The 22,504-nt window shown below is 32.7% G+C and overlaps 1 protein-coding gene across 2 annotated transcripts in view; it reads right to left on the bottom strand.

Annotated features, from left to right (window-relative positions):
• LOC115891600 (adenylate cyclase type 8-like) overlaps positions 1–22,504 on the bottom strand; it is a 286,870-nt gene that overhangs the window by 12,354 nt on the left and 252,012 nt on the right. For both annotated transcript variants that reach the window (XM_030912111.1, XM_030912112.1), the window contains 5 exons: positions 16,555–16,725; positions 11,403–11,586; positions 8,805–9,014; positions 4,317–4,414; positions 1,555–2,162 (listed from right to left, as the gene is read on the bottom strand). In XM_030912111.1, the coding sequence (XP_030767971.1) occupies positions 1,555–2,162; positions 4,317–4,414; positions 8,805–9,014; positions 11,403–11,586; positions 16,555–16,725 (1,271 nt within the window). The remainder of the gene's footprint in view (positions 1–1,554; positions 2,163–4,316; positions 4,415–8,804; positions 9,015–11,402; positions 11,587–16,554; positions 16,726–22,504) is intronic.

Below are 22,504 nucleotides of genomic sequence, written 5' to 3'. Positions count from 1 at the left end.
AACGGCAGACGTACTGTATAGTCTGTCCAACGAGAAGATCCTTGACAGTGATAGACGTGTCTGTCATTTTAATTTCAAAGTAGTTTATTTTATTTTCCAAAGAAATAAGTTGGTACAACTGGAACGCATAGCAGGAAATATTTAAAATTTGATTGACAAGATGACAAGTGATTACTTCAAAATATTGTGAAAAAAACTGTATAAAACTGAAAAAATGTAATCGAGTTATTTTATTTAATAAAAACGGTATGTGTGAATACAAAACAAACAAGAACAAGACAATACATACCAAAAAAATATAAAAAAGAACTATTTTTTACTTTCAAGCTTTATGAAACTACCCGCATTTATGATTATATTTATCAATATAACTTATGTACAAATACAAATTTGTAATATTCCACAGGAATAAATAAAACAACATAGGTAAATAAAACAAACTATTTTATTAATAATAACACCTACCAAATTTTATACCTTAAAGGTTGATTAATTAACTTTAATCTTAATTTTTTTAAACCAGTACCTTTTGACATTATTTTTCTGCAGTACTAAAATCCATTATTTACCTATCGTGTGATATCGATATTTTACAGCTACTCCAGTTTTTAGTATGTGTTTAGTTTGATCCTTCTACCATATACAAGATGCACTTATCTACGACGAAATGGTATACAAACTTTATCGATAGCAACTTCATTGGTGTATAAGACTTTCTGCCCTGGCAGCGAGTATTAACCATAAACTGTGCTCTGGGTCTACAGTTAATTTTCACTCGATTTTTCCTCCACTTGACTTCAAAAGACACAAAACACACGTAATAATACGAATCAAAATGCATCATATTCCAAAACGCAGGGTATTTAACAAAAGTTGACACAAAATTATAACCTAGAATTTGGCAAGACTTTGACAAGCGTCAAAAATGACAAAAATCTAAAGGCGAGTTCATACGCATCGGCGTCCGTTTGTCGTTCATCGTTCCGTCAAACCAATAAAATTGAAATACGATCTGTCATTTTTTAAATAAACCAATAAAACTGGTTAAAAACAACAAGAGACGACGCATGACGGATTTATATTTAAACCCATCCATAGATAACTTAAAAATTATTAGAAACTTTTTTTAGTAAAATAAATAGATTGGTATGGGACGTCATCTGCTTTTCTTCTGTCATCGTCTGTCGAAATCTTACCTGAGGAAAAAAACAGAGGATAGTAGATTTTTAAGGTATTCTTAGGCATGCAGTGCATGCGTTGCATTCATGGAGGATTCGCCCCTGAAGTATTTGCAAATGAAGCCATGCGAGGTTCTGAATCAAGCTTTAGGAAAAATTCAACCATATTTCATTTTTTATCTCTAAACGGTACAAAAATATGAAAAAATATTGACGGAATTAATCATTTTAGAACAATTTTTTTTATGAAGAATGCATTTTTCTCAAAATGTTTATAATAAACAGGTTTTTCCTCTTGTAAAGACAATCCGGGGATTTAGTGAATACGTATTATGGAACTGTGTATTAAATTATTTAAAAGACTAAATCGACTTACAAATTCTACTACCAATATCCCTTTTCTTTCTTTTCCTAAAACTACCAGTAACTCTAAAAGTTCCACTATTGTTCTTCCCTTGGTCCAAATTGACGACGGAGGCTGAGTCGTCAGAGATAAGGTTTTGAATCTTTCCCATAATCATCTTCATGCATTCCCCCGAACAATTCAGGTTCTTCACGGTGATTTCGGTATTAAGCTTTGCACTCAAAGTCAAATTTAACATAAGTTCTTGTTGTAGATTATTAACTTCCACTGAAAACGGGCTGCTTTGTAAAAGCATCTTCGGTTGGGCGTATTGAAGTGGCTCAGAAAACGTTGATGTAACTACGTTGCTGGATGAATTTGTGGAAGACTGAGAGGTTGAGGAAGAAGAGGATGGGGAAGGCATGTTTAACGGATAGAATAAACTTACTGAACTAGCAACCGACATGATAATGATAATGATGAAAATGAAAGCGGTTCGGGTTTTGTGCTTATGGACTAACGTGTGGGAGATCCTTCGAAGCAATTCGGGAAACTGGTCAAATTCTTCGGCCATTACTAGCACGGACGTTGCAGTAAGAATTAAAGTGACTAACATTAAAAACCATACGACGAGCGGAGATCTAAAAAGAAAATGGGTATATATTAAGTATCAATCTAACCATTTAAATCCAAATAGCAATACAATAATGTTAAGCCAATGATTCATGAACAATTAGTCAAGATGATACATATATGCAATACTGCGCATATCGCGACGTCACGTGGATTACGTTGCATATGTATCATGTAACGATAGACAGTTAAAGAACGACTAAATACGTAACGTATAGTTTAACACCTTCTACACTATGCCCGAAGTGTTCCATGGAATATTTCTGAAAATATTTCGTGAAACATTTAGCGAGGCATTTCTCCAAATACTTTCAGAAATAAACTCAATGGTTTTCTTATGTTGCGGAAAATCTTGGCTTGTCTTGGCCGCAAACTCCGAAAGAGATCGAAATCGACCGAGACAAGCCGTGATTGGTTGTTTGTTTTTTTATTGTTATTGAAATTGCCTCGGAAAATGTTTCGAGAAACATGTCGGCCTGTTTCAAAACAACAAAAAAAATTATGACAAGCCTCTATATTCTTCGTCCTACTTCGCGAAGTAATCAAGGTCAAACTTTATGGTGGCTTCAGAAAAATAAGTAAACATGGAGTATGAATAAATATAATTAGTTTTTAATGGAGTGTAATGTAATACCACTATATTACACTGATATGAAACATCAAAAACAGTGAATTTAGAAAACTGTTACCGATGGAAGATTAAACTGGCTATTCCTCTAAGGCTGTGACCTAACAAACCATGTTATTATATACAAAAGCATCTTTTACATTTTTCTCTTAAAACAATAAGAGAATATTTTTGTTTAAAAATGTCCGTGGACCATACTTTTATTGACATTGGCTCAATCAATAATTCTTCCTATCAGCTCAATATATTGATGATGTTGCCAGTATTACTCATCAAGCAATACTACTGTTATATTAATCAATTAAGGCCGTAAACAAACATAACATATACAGTTTTATATACTAATTCATTATAATAAAATTAAATATTAAAAATATTGTAATTATATTCCTATAGATTAAGTGAAAAGTTCTGTTCTTAAATATCTACTTATAAACGCGTGTTCAAATATTAATCTTGAGGAAGAGGGGAAGAAAACGAGATATAATTAACGAAATATTATCGTAACAACAAATATTTTAGAAACGTCTAGGTTTACTTATTTCACTGAGATTTATGGAAAAAAAAACGTCTTTTGCCTCGGTATTGATACCGACATGTCGTGAAAACAGTTCAAAACGAAACAAAATTGAACGAGACGACAGGAAACGCCAAAAAGAAATCCCCTTCGAAATCCTCCCACGCCCTTCTTCGCAATTTCCAAGTAGTTTCAAGGCGTTTTTAAAAATTAAAAGTAGTTCAAGACAAACCGAAATAGGCCAAAACAACCGGAGATAAGCCCAGAAGCAACAAAGTTAAGCGACGAGACGCGACCTTGATCTGCTCGGACTGTTTTCCGAATAGTGTAGAGGGTGTATTTGACTTGTACGCTTGCAATAGTGAGAAATTCAGTTGCGTTCCAGATTTGTGATACGCACCTTTGCGTATCTTTACGTACGTACGAAACGCATACGTAACGAACCGAAGAAGTGTTTCGCCGACTAATGCTAAGTATTGCTACTTCTCAGAGAGTGCACTTTTTTCTTTTAATATAAAGCCTCCTTTCCCAGAACAACGTTTTGTCTGGCCAGCTGGCGACACTGTTTGACATTTCAAACAACCAATGGAAGCTGTACTAAATTTAAAATTGACAGCTGTTTGAATTTTGTACAAATCTCATTGGATTTTTTGACGTGTTGCTGGCGACAGACGAAGTTCTCAGAACGGGGCTTAAGTGATAAACTATTGAAACCTCTAAGCATGTATGCGTATAATCAGACGAGTAAGAACTAGGAAGTTAGCAATTAATCTAACCTCAGATTTAATGCCATTTTTTTACCAATCATTACATTTTTTGACGATATTCTAAATACTTAATCTTCACTATTTAATAGTAGAGGACAAGTACAATTATTTTTAAATTATGTGTAATTAAAGTTATTTCTAGCAATTAAACATACGACATATAAGGAAGTCCAAAACCAAATGAAATTACATATTATCATGTCAACAAGCTATATTATTAACAAAAAAAGGTAACCAAAATTATACTTACAGCGTAGATATTACGAAATGGGAAATTACAATAAACAACCAAATTACGTAGCATGATAGCATATTTGATTTAAACAAATCTTCTCTTAGCTGACTGAACTAGACAAAAAAAAACAGAAATAATATACTTTGCTTTAGATTTCCTTTTATAATAAAGGAACCAAAAAAAAAATCTAAACTACTTTTATACAATAAATCATTAGGATAAAGATTTGTTTACGGATAGTAACTATTCTAAATATTGAAAAATAAATTATATCAATTTTAACATTTTAAAGAAAAAATATATACTAAAATATATTTCTTTAAGCCACCCCAATGAGAAATTAATAAAACAATCATCCCCTTTGACTTATACATTATAAAGTATGATCGAAAAAATACCGCGCCCAGTTGGCTTGGAAATGACGATCGATGACATTCTCCATTAATTTTATATACAGGGTGGCCCATCGAAAACGTTCCGCAAGGCATAACGGCCAGGGTATTCTTTTTTCAAAAAATCCAAAAGTCGTCAATTTTGTTTGTGAGGGGGACAACTTTTGACCCAAAAATGATTGCAAAATCTTCAACCCTCTAAGCGGGGGTGTCATCCCCCAACTTTTTTCAAATGGGAAGGGGGTCAAGTGGCACCGCAATGAAAAGAGCTTTTCATTCTCTATATTTCCCCGCTTCGCTTTTGAAAATCGGTTGAGTCATTGAGAAAATATGAAGGATTGAAATTTGAAAAGAGTTTATTTAACGATTTATCAGAGTAAATGATAATGATAAATTCCTTCGACCAATTTGCTGTTTTTTCTTATTATTTTTAGATGTTTACGCATTTTTTCACTTGCCACAAGGTTGAACGATCAGGTGCGGTAGTTGCTAGATAGCTGTTCTGTGACTTGTGCGTTGATGTTCTTCTCAATGTCGTTTAACTGACCCACAATACAATTTCCAAAAATACCAGCCCACACGTTCAATTTCTGAGGATTTTGTGTGTGCACGTCGTAAAAAACCCTGGGGTTGTCCTCAACCCAGTACCGACAGTTGTGCCGATTAACTACACCGTTCAAAAAGAAAGTACACCCATCCGAAAAACACATATTAAATAGGAAATTATTATCATTCGCCACTCGTTCACTCATAATTTCACAAAATTGCAAGCGACGATCAAAATCGTCTTCGTTCAGTTCTTGTACCAACTAACCATTTTGTACGGGTGGAACTTTTTTGTTTTTTTTTAATATCCTTTGGACACTGGTACGATTCACGCCGGTCTCATTGGTTAATTTGTACTAAATCTTGTCCTCAGCGTACTATCCATGGCAACTTGGCCCAATACGAATACCTCCATAGCTTCATTTACTACAGGGTTTTCCCTCTGCCTCTTTTTATTCATAACGGAACCAGTTTCGCGAAATGTTGCTACTAACTCGCGAACAATGCCATAAAGATGTTTGTAAGGATGGCGTTCATTGAATATCTGCGCAACCCGATTGCCACGTTCATTATTTTTAAAATAAAGTTCGATTATTTCCACTTTTTCTGCAAGTGAGTACCCCATTATTGTTAAAAAGTTTAACAATATTGAGAAGAACTGCAACGCACAAGTCACAGAACAGCTATCTAGCAAATACCGCACCTGATCGTTCAACCTTGTGGCAAGTGAAAAAATGCCTAAACATCTAGAAGTAATAAGAAAAAACAGCAAATTGGTCGAAGGAATTTACCCTTATCATTTACTCTGATAAATATTTAAATAAACTTTTCAAATTTCAATCCTTCATATTTTCTCAATGACTCGACCGATTTTCAAAAACGAAGCGGGAAAGTATAGAGAATAGAAAGCCCTTTTCACTGCGGTACCACTTGACCACCCTTCCCATTTGAAAAAAATTGGTGGATGACACTCACGTTTGGAGGGTTGAAGATTTTGCAATCATTTTTGGGGCAAAAGTTGTCCCCCTCAAAAACAATATTGACGTGTTTTTGAATTTTCTGAAGAAAAAAAAATTACCCTGGCCGTTATGCCTTGCGGAACGTTTTCGATGGGCCACCCATTTTTTTTGCAAAGGGAAAAAACCTTCGAAAGACACCTGTGCGATGTTAGGTTCAGGTAGTGTGGGATTTTTACCCACTAAAAAAACCATCTTGCGAAGACCAGCTGCTGCTAGAAGAGTGATGGAACTACCTATTCGGTATTACTTCAGCACACTCTGCATTGTCCTTTTCTATTACACAATAACTCTTCTCTATCCTGATTGTTGCAGATATTTTCTCTGCACTTCTTTGGCTCTTATAATTCTCGCAGCCGTGTCACATACGGCGCTCCAGACCACTTTAGATTCAAGCATACGAGGGACAATGCTGGCCGTTTTCAGTCTCTTCCCCACCAAATGCTCAAGAGCCAATCGTTCGTCGCTCCACTGCGGGCACCCAAAAAAAGTGTGCTCTGCATCATCCACGTGGTCACAGTAGTAGCATCGTGGTGTGTTGGTTAATTTGAAACGATAAAAATATGCCTCACAGCACCCAAGGCCCGATAGGATTTGTGTGAGGAAGTAATTTACCTCGCCATGTGTTCTTTTGATCCAAGGACTCACATCAGGTATCAAAAGCTTGATCCATTGCCCCACATGCGTTTCCTGTTCCCAGCTCTCCTGCCATAGATCTAAAGTAATTTCCCTTTCTTCCAACTTTCCCCTCTTGTCCTTTCTCCATGCTCTGCCTCGCTCACCTGCCTGTAATTCAACTGGTATAGTTCCTGAAATGACCATCGAGGCACTTGTAGAAATTGTGCGGAAGGAACTGCATATTCGCATAGCAACCCTCCTCTGTACTTTCTGACAGAGCTGTTTGTATTTCTGGCATTTTAAAGTTTCCTGCCAAACAGGTGCCGCGTAAAGGGCCACCCTGTATAGGTGTATAGGTAATGCTATACATGTATTCATGCATGGTAGACGAACAAAGGACCCTAAGGTGGAGATCCTTGATAGTTCTGTTTAACGATTCACTTGACACATTTGACTTTGATTTGGAATTTTATGGATTTGTCAGTCTTTACTGGTTTTATCTTATTTATTGTTTATTCTACTACTGATAGAGTTTTTTGAAGGTAGGAAATCTAGAAGGAAGTTGTGACAGAACTTAAATTAACAGTGACACTATTGCGATTTATCGAAAAAGACTGTAAAATACCGTATGATCGAGAAAAAACGGTGTCAGCGATGGCTATGGAATGAAGATCGCTGTCATTTTATATGTAAATTAATATGGGAAATGTCATTTCCCAGCCAAGTGGACGCCGTTTTGTTTTTCGATCATACGGTAGTTGGTTGTGTAGCGTGCGGTAGATCTCGGTCAAAAATCGAGGGAAATAATAGAATAACTTTTCGCTACTAAGTGACTATATAATATATGTATGTGTAGTAAACCGATCATTTATGAAATTCACGTAAAATTAACTAATTATATATTTTTTCTTGTATTTTTGCTTTTATTTACTACTTGTCAAAGATTAGATGTCAAAGAATTTAGATACGTTAATTTGACTTATCTGCTTCAGTAGCGTTTCGGATGTTTGTGTTAATAAATAATTATTATAACTTATCTCTTTTTATTAAATTTATATATTTTTATAACAATTTTAATAACTACCAACATTTGTTCACAACGTAAAATAAAACAACAAATGATTGAGTCTACCCTATATATTTTTACTCGTTTTGAATAAAATTAGGATTTTAGGAGTCTTTTGGGTCGACCTAAGATTTTTGATATTCTCCTTCCTTAATCTGTTTATTCAAAGTTGCGTAGCCATCTCTGACGCCGTTTTTATTTCGATCATATTGTACTTTCTATTATATCAGTCGAAAATTTCCTGATAAGCCACCCTACATAAACTAGTAATTCCTATGCCCTTGTGACGGGTTCATTACTGCAAATTCGGAGTTTATCGCTACCTGCTGCATCAATGTTTGGAAAGTAAATAACTTCTGTTTGTTCCTACACAAATTACGTAATTGAAATGCGTCTCATTTTCGTGTATGTAAATTGTCACTCAGCAGGTATGCAGTACATGCAAATTTGTTGCCTTTTTTGCTGCTGTATGTTTTTATGATTGTTTTAAAAAACAATGGAGGATATCAGTACAACGCCAGAGTATGTCATAGAGAATTTGCAATAGTATTTTTCAAAGTAGATTATCAATTTGTTAATTAAATTGAAATTGCAACTTTAAAAAAATAGAAGATTGTTCGTTTGAAGATAAATCAAGGAGGTGTTCACTCGACTAACAATAAATTAAATACATAACTTACAACATAGGGTCTATTTATGACTGGATATACAATATGATGGCTATGGAATGAAGATCGCTGTCATTTCATATGTAAAATTATATGGGAAATATCATCGACGTTCATTTCTGAGCCAACTGGACGCCGTTTTTTTTTCAATCATACGGTACTAATAACAACTATTAATACTACTAAATAAGGTTTACCTGTTTTTCCATTTCCTTGTCTATAAATCTTAGCGTCCATGTATTGACATTGGCACTTCTCATGCGTTTATTACTCTCAATTTCGATATTATGATCAATGATATCGTCCACCTGCTCTGTAACGATCTTCTTTGGTGCGTTTAGTTCATATTTCTGTCGTCCTTTCGGTTCCAGTGCTTCGTCGATATCCGCTGAGATAGATCTATGCAACTAGAAATTTATGATGAATTATTTTTGAAATTGAATGAATAGTAGAAGAATAAGTATTGGATGACTTTGAGGGTAGTATGCATAACGAAATAGTATGACATCTTTTAGACGGCTTGATCAATGATTTGAGGAGAATTATTCATTTTGCAACATCAGCAACTCGTACTTGCTCAAATGCCGAATATTAATACATTTTAGCACAAGGGTCATTTTTATTTATACATTTTGCCGATTGATTAATTTAGAAATATTCAAACCTCGAATATACATAGAGTATACATAAAAAGAACAAGTATACAATATTTAAAACATTTCATTCTTCCGTTCACTTGAAAATGTCAAAAGTTGACATATGATATGTCATTCTATTCAGAGTGTCATTTTCTATCGAATAAAGTAAAAAAATACCGAGGATGCCATTTAAAAATCTAAAGTTGTAGTCATTTCCGGTGAAACAGGAAAGAACCAAAAACAATAATTGAATACATCATACAATCAATCCAAATTTATGTCATAAACCTAACCTAACATAACAAATTTCGTTTTTCTTTATCTGAAAAAATAAAAAAAGTTATAGGGGTGAGGCACTTTTGAGACGCACCCGGTATATGTATAGAAAAAAATGTAATTTTAAGAAGAAAAGGTATTATAATTTTAAAATTGGTTATTAATTATTATTGTCATTGGTATTTAGATATGTAAACTGTGGACACTAATTTTGGGACTTGTCCTGTTTTTGTTCCGACTAGAAATAAATAAATAAACTTAGAGACACACCTCACTGGAGTATTGCGCAATAAAAAGGATTGGAAGAGAAAAACGTTTGCTCAGCAGGTAAAAGCACCTACCACAGCATCCTTCAGGCAAAAATCTACGCTATCGAAAGATGCGTACAACTTATAGGCGTACAACTTTCCGATAAGAACTATCGGAAACAAGAAATATCCATCTTATCCGATAGTCAAACAGCATTAAAAGCGGTCAAATGACATTAAATAAGTAACCATCAATTCGAAGTTGGTCAAAGAATGGCTAGAGAATCTGAACAAATGAGGCAAAGAAAATTAAGTCCTCCTGCTCTGGGTGCCAGCTGATCAAGGGATAGAAGGCAATGAAAAAGCAAATAATCTAGCTAGAAAAGGAGCAAACACTTCACTAACTGGACTAAACTGTTCTATTTCCCAAATGGAAACCAACTTAAAGCGGAACTGAAGAACCTGGAAGACTCCATCCGGATCATTGAATGGGAATTCTCCAAATCCTAAATCAAAGATTTTCTTTGATTTAAGTAAGAACAATCTTTGGATTGTCACGGATTTTTTTAATAGAACATTCATTAGTTTTCAATTAACACCTCGGTAGATTGAAGCTAAGAAAAAACGGCGAATGCAGGTGTGGGGAAAATAGGGAAATCCCATTTTCCCCACAGTATCATGAAGTGAGGTGTGTTTACCAGAACCCCTTATCATTGAGTGTGCCGAGATATCAACCATTTGTACCATAAACTCGACTGATATCAGAGATGGGGAATCCTGTAGAATCGTCTGAGATACTAGCTTTTGCCAAAGCCCCGAGAGTGTATGGTGAGTTATAACTCAGGAAAAAGGGACACAATACAAAGTAAGGTCGCTGTGATTAACCTTCCTCCTATACATTCTCCATTCTACATATTTTAAAACAGCATATTATAATTCAAGCTGAAATGTTAACATTATGTATCCATTTAATGCAACAAGAAGAATTTCCGTGATATTTGATGACCCTGTTAGATTGGATACTGCTTACAACAAATTGACACTTTCATTTTGGCATTGTTAGGTCTAGGTTGGAGTACGCCTCTGTTATATGGTCACCATATTATCAGACACATATAAATAACATCGAAAGTGTCCAGCGACGGTTTCTAAAGTTTCTTAGCTTTAAGATAGATGGAAATTACTCTTGTATAGGCTACTCTCATGATGAACTCTTGGGACGTTATAAATAACTTATAAAACTCTTTAGTGAATGGCGGCGGACTGTGTGATATTAAGAGGTTATATGGTGTTATTCGTAATAAAATCGACTACACAGATATTCTCAATAGGTCGATCATTTTTGTTCCGAGAGCAGAAGCTCGTCAGCACATTTTATGTTGGCGGTTGTAGGACTGACGTTAGCAAAAATTCTCAAAGCAAAAACTAATAGAATGCAACTAATTTACAATCAACGCCGGAGCAGTTTAGATATATTTTGGAGTAATATTACATCTTTTTTATCATTTTTTTTTTGTTAATTTTGTTTTGTTGATCTGATCTATCAGTTTGTGTTTACTTACTGATATATTTTGTTTTGTAGCAGACAATCGAATTTAAATATTTTGATTAAAAACATTTTTCAAGTACGTACATTTTCAAAAGGGATCTCTGGTGTCCAGTCGGTTGTTGTCTCTTCATCGATGACGCTGTGTTGAATACCGCTGTCACTTCGTTCTCTAGAAGGCGGTTGTGAGGGAAAGCTGGGTGTTTTCGGCGATCTTGGAGTACTAATGTTGCTATTAATTTCCTCGTCCCATAGTTTATTCGAAAATATACTAAAAATAGCATATAAACGAGAAAATAGAGTCAATTATAATTTGGTTTCTAAAATTTCGTGAGGATATATTTTTTTTAAATTTTGGTAAATAGTTTTAAATAATTCAAATATGTCTCTAAAACTTACTAGTCATGGTAGTACAGTAATAATTAATCTAATACAGTAAATAATTAGTAAGTAAATAAATACTTGTTTTAGCATCTAAAGTTCGTAAAACTTCTTCACATACTAAAGCTTCATTTAAAAATTCGAAATTAGTGAAATAAATTAGTGGTTTCAATTAGCGTAGAAGTTTGTTAATCTAATTTTAACGTAAGTTAAAACATCAAAATTAGTGGTGGTAATTTTTAATAAATAGAAAAAGTTAACAAACTTTTAACGTTTGTCATAGTCAAATTATTGTCTCATGCTTAGATTTTGAATAAAGCTTGGCTTCATTCAGAGCCACGAAATTAGTGGTTTCAATAAGTGTAGAAGTTTGTTCCTTTTAATTTCAATATAAGCATTCAGAACATCAAAATTAGTGATAGTAATTTTCAATTAGTAGAAAAAGTTCACAAACTTTTAATTTTTGCCACTAATTATACCTCAAAAGTCATTTTGGCCTTCGATTAACATCCGTCAAGAGAAATTGTGGTTTTGAAAAGACAAGCTTTCTATATGGATACAACTGACTACCGCGAGTTGTTGCTAGGATATTCTATCAAGTTTAATTCTATTTGTTTATATATTTTTGTAAATGATCTTGTAACTAGAAAGTGTATCTGATTGGTCACTAATTTGGAGGTTTTGAATGAGGCTTAATGCTTTAAACACAAATATATTTTTATTAAATCGAAGCACTCGAAACAAAGACTACCTTACAAATAAATTTTAGAAAAAGAATCAATAACACCAACTTATTAAAATAAATTAATATTTATTGTAAATGAATACATTTTAGGTAATGTTAGTAAATATTGGCCGAAAAAAATTTCAAATGTTATTTTTTTCAGTATACTTTCCTCCCTTATGACGAGAAAATGTCATACAAAGAAGTACTATGGATGTTCTACGTCTACGAGTATAGCTAATGATATAAATCTTGTGATCGAAAAAAAAACGGCGTCAAAGACGGCTGGGGAATGACAATCGATGATAATTTTGGCGAGGTCAATCTCTAGACGTCATTTACTAAAAAAGTAACATAAAGTCTGTCAAAACTTAACATTAATTATAGAAAGATTAAAAAAGGATAGACCCGTCTCTAGACACACAAATCTATTTCCAAAAAAAAATAGTTTTTTTTCAATTTTAAACTACAGCTTCATTCAGAACCTCGCAATTAGTGGAATAAATTAGTGGTTTCAATTACACTTTATACTTTTTAGTTTACGATGTTTTTTAATACAAGTTGACGATGTTTTTTAATACAAATAAAATTAACAGACTATCCTAGCAACAACTTGCGGTAGTCAGTTCTATCCATAGAGGAAGCCTAATTTTTAGCTTATTAAACAATCAACTTTTGATTTCTAACCAAAGTTTTTCTTGACAAATGATAATCAAAGGCCAAAATTACATTCCTCGCAAATTTTGAACTATAATTAGTGGAAAAGTTAAAAGTTTGTTAACTTAAAATCAGAAGTGGGATAGGGCTTACTTTTACAATAAGTTTTTGAGTGGCATGGTGAAACTTGGAGGATGCATTTGAATAAGATAAGGACACAGGTTCTAATTAGGTTTAAAAATCGAAAGTATTGGTTGCCTGTTTGTGGCTTTGGAAGAGTACGAAAAGTTAATATTTCAGTTAATCAATTGAGTATAATAAAGTAAATTTTTAAAGAAAATGAGTCACGGTGTCATGTCGCAAAACTCAGAAGCATTGCCGCATTTAGATTGAGCATTGCAGCGTTTATATTAAGCAGTTGGAACGTTTAGCAGTTTTAGAGCCCAAACAGATCTGTATAAAGTTACGGAGGGAAATATTACAGTGATTGCTATTAAAACAAATATTTTCTGCATTATTTCATAGCGATTTAAGTTTAATTAAGTTTTTATAGTCTGAAATTGTCTGAATAAGTTTTAATGATCTGTTTATTACTGGTAAATACATTAGTACAGAATGGTTGGTTTAAAATATTAGCCACACCATTTAAATTTTAATTCTGAATAAGTTTTTTTAATTGCATAACAAATAGCAATACAGGAAAGTTTTTGTCAAGAAAAAAATATTGATCGGTATTTATTCAGGCGAAGTGATAAATATTGTCGTTTTTGTTTGCAAGGCTGCTGTTTTTTATTTATTTCTCGCCGGTTAAAATAGTTTTGTTTTGTTGTTTTGGCTAAATTAGCCATTATGTCATACATGCCATATTTTGTTATAGGGTTAGGTTAGGAGCGTTATGTTTTTATTTTATTAAACTATTAGGAAAATTAAACATTCTAACTGAACTTATTAATTATTACTTGTAAATAGTAATATTATTCGTTACATATACGAATAAATGAATGATCCTGAAGAAAACAGTTGCATTTGTTATGTTTGTTTCTATTTTTCTCAATTTGTTTTATTCAAAATGCAAAAAATTGAAAGTTTAGTTTATCTGTGGGGTTTTATGCAAGGGATTTCAACTAACTAATTTTAAAACGCAAATTATTAATAGATCAGATGCATTATTGAGATGGCACTTATTTTTTTGTATATGTGTTGAACTAGTTTTGTTTATTTTTTGTGTTGAACTAGTTTTGTTTATTTCATTGTCTAATTAAGTTTTGATATGTATTGCAGAAATATTAAAAAAAATGATGATAAAAATATTAATTATAATTAGTTAATGTTGATATCAGAATGGCACGTGTTAGAAATGAATATGTGTTGAAAACATGGACGCTTTGCACTGTGAGTAATGTGTGAGTGTGTGAGTTCTGTTAGTAATGTAATAATTTAGTAATGTTTTAGTAATATTTAGGTGTTGAAAGCATGGACGCTTTGCACTGTTGTAGAGTGTTAAAAGCATGAACGCTTTGCACTGTTGTAGTATTTGAGTGTTGAAAGCATGGACGTTTTGCACTGTTGTAGTATTTGAGTGTTGAAAGCATGAACGCTTTGCACTGTTGTAGTATTTGAGTGTTGAAAGCATGGACGCTTTGCACTGTTGTTGAGTGTTGAAAGCGTGGCCGCTTTGCACTGTTGTAGAGTGTTGAGAGCATGGACGCTTTGCAGTGTTGTAGAGGGTCGAAAGCATGGACGCTTTGCACTGTTGTAATATTTAGGTGTTGAAAGCATGGACGTTTTGCACTGTTAGTAATGTGTACATATTGAAAGCATGGTAACGTGTAACATATGCCATGTAACATATAAGATTGAAGAAACATATTTTTGTTTGTAATGAATGAGTATTGAAAGTTATTTGTAAGTATTGGAAGGTTATGAGCAAATTGATCAGTTAATAGAGTAGTAGCTAGGTTCGTTATAACGAAACCTCTCTAATTAAGATACCAATTCCTATAAGAACAACTGACTACTCAGAATATCACCTTTGGTGGATAGCAATGAAGAATTCCTTTCTGATATTCAATAGCCGATTTCGAATAGAAGGACTTCGAGAGCCAAGTCTGTGTCAGAATTGGCCGTGTTAGAAATATGATTATATAAACAAAATTGATTTTATTTTTGGGAAGATAAGCACGGACCGCTGTCGGTCGCGCCAGTGTGAGGAGACACTTCAGCACGGTCGTTTGAACGCTGTCTGTGTTTATGTTTCCTGACGTATTATTTGTGATTTATAGTTGATTAAATGTGTTGAATTGTAGTGTATCGGAAAGGTTATGTGTTTTTATTATTTAATTGCTAAAAATATGGTCTTTTGATACTGTATAACCCGAGGTATAACCAAAAAGATCAAGCAAACTAGACTATGACTGTTAAAATATTTCTAAAGTAATTTCATTTAAAAAAGTGAAAATCTGTGACCGTCTAAGTCATAGTAAAATAATATTTTCGATTACAGTGTACGTATTCGCAATGATTATTGTCACTTAGCGACCTGAGTTTCTTAGTAAAAGAAACCAGGAATCTCGAGCGACAATAAGTTTTGTTTTATTTTCTATTATCCATGTATTAAAATTTAATTAGGAATGGTAGTCTAATTTTTCTATTTGTCTTTATCAATTCCCGCCGGTAGTTATATTAGAATTTTTTTATCTCACAATCAGTATTTTTGTACCCTGCAATATATGTACACACACACTTTTCGCACATCTTTTCTGAAATCGTAAATTTTTTGTTTGGTCTGTAACATATTGATCTTGTTCAGATTATGTTCATAAATTTTTAATCTTGTGCTGTATTTATATTATATTGTTATATTTTGATTTTAGTTTGGTTTGTTGAAAGTGTTTAAAAAAAATCGCAAAAAAACTCATAGGCGTATTTCTGGGGTCGAAATTTACTACCCCTAGAAATATTTGCACTTGTTTAAGACCTTTTTTATAGTTTATAGTACTAGTAATTTGCATTGTACATTTATGTCCTATTGTAAAACCTAACAATATATTTATCTGATACTGATACATATTTAGATTATTACACATGGCATTTAAATATAAGTGTCCGTGTAATTGGATTTTATTTTATAATAATAATAGCTCCCGTATATAGCGTTTAACGCCTTGGGAGTAGCAAGGTACAGCTTGCTATACTAGAGCCGTTCGGTATACAAGGAAGGTAATGTGGCTAGCACTACGCTTCAACCGCCTATTATTACCTCAGGATTGTGAATCCCAAGTACTCATTTAAGGCTGAGTCGACCTAGGATTTTATTTTAAACCATACATTTACTCGTTTTACATTCAAATTCTGTTTAATAAATTTTTATATTTCCATTCGACTAGAGTATTATTGGTGATTTTATATGAACACCTAATATTTGTTAAGAAGACATCTTTACAGTAAGTAAAATTCTAATACACTTTCGTATATTACCTTGGTCTTGATGCAAGTCTTCGTCTTGGTATCATCGGCTCACAGTGTTTGATTAGATAAGTTACAACATTGTGCTCTCTGAGATACGCATCTCTCTCTTGCCCGTTGCCTGGTTCAACTTCATAATCCCCGTTTAAGCACTTATACGTTTCTTCCGATATATGTACTTGCCTGAAAAATAACCATTGAAAATTAATACAAACATAAGAAGGTTAAGTTAGAAATGTACTAGGCCTAACCTAACTTTTCTGGAGATGCACTATTTTATGCAGAGGATCAAAACAACTACAAACTGAAGTATCAGTTTAGTTCGGCTTTTTGACGGGGATTATCAGGACAATATTTGCTGTCTCCTCAATGGGGTCACATGAACACCTCAGTCGATTGAAGCTAAGAAACTACGGCGAATACAGATTCTGTGGGGAAAATGTAAAAAACACCTCAACACTGAGTGCACCGAGACGACAAAACCAGTTGTGCCATGAGCTTTTGGTTCGTGATCATATCATTCACCAGAAGAAAGAAAATAGACAAACTGATACCGCTCACTCTTCTTGGTGAGACAATTCCTTTGACGAAGGAAGTTAAATATCTAGAATTAAACCTGGACAAAAAAATTGGCGCCGGGAGGCACGTATATTAGCAGCCCATACTAAAATATGTTAATTATCTCGAAAACTGCGACTTTGACTGATTTTGATGTTATTACAAACTAGGTTTTCCCCGCGACTACGTTCGTGTTACACCTCGAATAGTTCATGCATTGATTTAAATGATTTACTTTGTATATAGAGCTAGTGAGCCTTACAAATGCCCTATTTAAACTATGTTTTTAAGAGTTTTAGAGCTACTCGTATTTCATATGAAAGTTATTAATTGTCGATTTTCTGGGTATTAGACAGGGCAAGTCTTGAATAAGTGCAAATATTTTCAGGGCTGGTAGATCTCGATAAAAAACCATATTTTCTCTTTACCGTTTTTCAAATAACTCCAAAATAACTGAGTTATTTTACTTTAAAAATTTCCAAAAAAATATATTTTTTGCTTAAATTTTGAGAACCACTGCAGCTTTTCGGGTTTTTCTGTCTTGTAAATTTAATCTACTACCTATCTATGTTGCCATATTATCAAGAAATTATGGTTTTTAACTAAAAACTAAAAAAAATTCAAAAAGTTTTTCAAAAAATTCCAAATTTTCAAAAAAAATTCGCTTAAAAACTCATAATCGTGTTTCTGGGGTCAAATATACCTACTACCGCTAAGAATAATTGCACTTATTTAAGACTCGCTCGACAAAAAATCGATATTGTTATTTTTGACTTATTACATATTTTTTACTTAAAATTTATAAAAAGCCGTCAATATTCCAATTTCAAGAGCATTTTTATTCTCTTTAAATATTATTATGTACTTAAGAAAATTCGAAAATTTAAAAACCGTTTTTAATTTTTTCATCGCCTGTATATGACTTTATGACACACTTTGTATACCAAAAATAAAACTTTTGATTAGAGCCGTCTGAAATAAAAAATCTTAATAATTCTAGAAGTTATCGAAATCAAAGTATTTCAAAGAAGTTCAATTTTGGCTCCAAAATGTTTTTGAAATCTTGCTTTTTTTAACACTTTTTTTCAATTTTTTCTAACTACTTCCATTGACTGAAACTAATTATGTATGGTTGGATAGAGGGTGGATGGCGATCTTCCAGGGCGGTTTTTTATTTCATATTTATATATAGATTATTTTCGAAATCGAACCAAAGTCAATTTTAGAGAAATTTTGCAAAATCTGAAAAAATAAAATCTCTCCAAAATAATAAATAGTGAAATGATTATTTACCTTCTATAGATAGAACCACTACCTATGGTCCCATATAAACTGTATTACTAAAATAAATAGTTTTGAAATACGAAGATTTCAAATGAATATTTGAAATTTTCAATTGTCGTTTTATTTAATATACTCCCTTGATTTTATTTTTCATCTCTTTTTTTGGTTTATTAAAAGCATTAATACTCTATTTATAGTTACTTTTTATTCCTTGAAGGATAATTGAAGAAGAAATATTTCGTTTATATTATTGATGTGTCACTAAATAAACCCTTGTATAAATTTTTATACTGCTAGATGTTATAATAATGCATTTTCGTACAGCAAACTTTCATTCTCTATTCTACTCCCTAAGATTACAAATTTCATAAAATCGCTTTATCCAAATAATTAACTAATGTGTTTTAAATGATCCTTTGTGCCAATTTTTATGTGTGTGATCCAGAGGTCACCAAGTTTTATATAAATTTTTACTAACTTTACCCATTTAGTTGATGAATTTCAAAAATCTTTTCTAATTCTTTTTGTAGGATTTCATTCTTCTAGACCACATAGTAAGGAATTTTCATACAACAAATTGTTCCGGCATAATTTTACTCTCTAAGAGGATGAATTTCCTAAAATCGCTTTGTCTAGCTAATTCACTAATGTCGTTTAAACGAACCTTTGTTCTAATATTTATGTATCTAAAGCTGGCTGTATGCACTGATCCCTAAAATATCTAAAAACTTGATATATAATCTAACTGACAAACCACTGACAATGACAAATAATTTATTTCTGGAGGTATTGTGTGTAGGTGTTTTTCCGGTATGTTTTAATATTTAGTTAATTTACACAAAGAAATAGCCATTCAACAATTTAAAAATACTTCATAACAAATCTAGACATATATACCTTTCATTTAAAAAAAAATCATCAAGATTGGTAAAGCAGTTTCGGCGGGATGGATGTAACAAATAACCCTTTGAGCTTTTATATATTTATGGGTTTTGTTGCAAATATTATTCCTAATCTTAATTTGAAAACCGCGTTTCGCTAGCTACTGTAATTTTGGAGTTACGATTTTTTAAAATTTTTAACCCCCTCCCATACCTCCTTACCAACCCCCAACCCCACCAAAAACTAATGGCCAAATTTGCTTGAAATCGGTTCAGCGGTTTTTGAGTTATCGTGTTACAGACGGACAGACAGACAGACACCATGAAAATATTTTGTATTTAGTTTATTTATGACCCAAGTAACTCATTTTGAGTGAAATTAAAAAAACTTTTTTTTTGCCGATCCTAATAGCCTACCATACCTGTTGGTATGGTCGGCTAAAAATTAACCGGGCCTCTCATCTGGAAAAAAATATGTACTGGCTGTCATCACATATGGTAAAAAATGTCTATACCTATGTGGCGGATTCATCTCTCCAAAAAATTCTTTATGGGTATTTCGCCACTGCACTGCAAGAAAAATCTACAAAATAAAATAGTTATTTTTTGTAAACACTTCTGCGTTAAACCTAAGTATCAACGGTTTCTGGTAGATGTATCTGTTTTAAAAAGTAAAGTGTTCTGGAATAGTTCAATTTAAATATTTTAAATAGTTTTTTTCTTTATTCTTCGTATATTTTTGCTTCCCACGACGAAAAGAGATAAAGTTTCCGAAACGTTAAGCATTTTTTTCTTTGTTAGGCAAATTTTTATAACTGTAAACATAACTTCTCACAAGCAGCGTCCGTTTAGGTTTAACGCAGAAATGTTTACAAAAAATAACTATTTTATTTTGTAGATTTTTCTTGCAGTGCAGTGGCGAAATACCCATAAAGAATTTTTTGCTCACATATGGTAATTACCTCCACTGTGTAACCTGCATACGAGACCGTTAAAACTTTGGAATTCTGTACATTTAATAAGCCATTTATATAAGTCTGAAATAGAATATTGTCCCTCTAGAATTCCCAATCGCAGAACTTTCTCATTACTAACTACTGAATTACAAAGTAATAGTTTTCGTGATGTTAGATAATTCTGAAACAGATCCGCCACTCCTCTTCAGCTTCCACAGAAGTCATGAGGTACTGTGTCAAATTCCTTTTCTAAATCTAAAAATACAAGAGGATTTCTACCAATATTCAACTACTATGAACCAGTATTTATATTTCAGTCTTGCCGTTTGACAAAGTTACAGGTACGGATTTTTCTTGTGTCTGTAAATGTCTGTAGATACATAAGGATTGTAATTTTTTTCTTCTTATAAGACATACCAGACATTATTTATTTGAATTTTTGAATATAAGTTCTTATCAGGTCTTTCTGGTGATTTAATATTTAATAGACATCAAATTATTACATTATCACACCACAAATTATCGTAAAAATCTTATCCATAAATGTAGTTTAATTCGTTATTATTACCCACAATTTTTTAAAATTAAGAACAATACAATAATTTTTCTGTTCTCATATAAAACCACCGTTAAGTGAAAGATATAATAATTCTATTATTGCGATAAGGAATAGTCTGTAGTATCCATCATATTATAAGTTCAAAGAACACATTTAATTTTAGTAATAAAAATACACCTCGTGAACAAAGTTTACAGACTAAAGTCTAATAGATATACACTTTGTCGAGAACTTGATTTACTTGAGATATAATTCACGGTTATCATTATTTTGATAGTAAGAGATGGGAGAATGAGATAAAAATCTTAAATACTTGTTAAAATGTCAAAATTTTATATAATTTTATCTACACCAGTTTTTGACTTTAAAAAATCTCATAAAAAAATTGTAACCCGTGAACCAATACTACTAGCTACTATAATTGAAATAATATGATGAATTATTCGACACTTTCAAAGCTGAACATGTTTGTTAACAAATAAAAAGTGTCACACAAATATGGATCTAGAGTAGAGCAAGTGGTATTCGAAGTATCATATTTACTTATAATTGCAAAACGGTAGTAAAAATTCTAGAACAGTTGATGTAAAATTCAGTGAATTAAAGACACTTAATATTATCTGACTGCAAACAGGTCCACGAAATGCAAAATCTACACACGTTTCGTTCTTCACTGGAACTACTTAGCTGGCGTAAATAGGGTTTCTGCAACCGGTGCTGTTGGACTCGCTGGAGCTAAGGACTCGGGATATCCCGATTTTTTTGGTACTTTCGATACCAGCAAATTTTTCTTCGATAATGGCGCAGTTCGTCAATCACCAAGCAATAGGATAGTTTTCAAAAGTAAAATTGATAAAAAATTTAGTTTAAATAGAAATAATATCAAATTATTAAGTCATGTGAAAATTAACGTGAACATAAATGAACACAAGGGAAGAAAAAAAACGAAAAACATATAGGTACCTTAAATCTTAAATCAAACAAACTTAACTAAATTTGAATAAGAAACATTTTGAATTAACACGTTGATTTCCATGACATTTGGAGAGGAAACTTTCCGGGACACAACGGCGTAAAAATCATAATAATGAGTCAGAATGTATTAAAAATCAGCATATGCCTTATAACATGTATTTGTTTGTCCCAAAAAACACTACTGATATATCCTACTATAGTAGTCTATTGCTGATGCCCAGCACCACAAATGTCAACGCAAACGTGACGAATTTTCTCGGAGCGGGCGCTGATGATAGTTGGTGAAGAACGAGATAACTCGTGGTTATGGTCTGGAGATAGATGACTGAAAACGATTTAACATGTTAAAAAAGCAAACGCCTATAACAACTTAATAATTGCGAATAACCATTATAGGAACTTAAAAAGAACAGAGATAGCTTCACTACTTATTTAGTAGAGTTTGATTTCGACCGCCAGGGCCGTATCTAGACCAAAATTTCGGGGGGGGTTTGGCTTTTTACAAAAGCTGCTAGGAAAAAAGCATAATAAAAAAATCGCTTTGGGCTACACTCAAATCTTAATTGAAAATAACATTTTAAAAAAGTAACAGGTAAAAATTATTAATCTTAAAGGATAAACTGGTCTTTTCCCTGGAAAAACGATTGACTACCTCTTCGATATCGATATTTATTTCTCTATGTCCGCTTAATAGAGCAAGTCCTGTCAATCGCTCTTGACCTGTAGAGTTACGTAGGAAGTCCTTCAAT

The sequence above is a fragment of the Sitophilus oryzae genome, unplaced genomic scaffold, assembly GCF_002938485.1.
Source record: "Sitophilus oryzae breed Bouriz unplaced genomic scaffold, Soryzae_2.0 scaffold_1188_pilon_pilon, whole genome shotgun sequence".
Taxonomy (NCBI): Eukaryota; Metazoa; Arthropoda; class Insecta; order Coleoptera; family Curculionidae; genus Sitophilus; species Sitophilus oryzae.
This window is presented reverse-complemented; position numbering and strand designations above follow the sequence as displayed.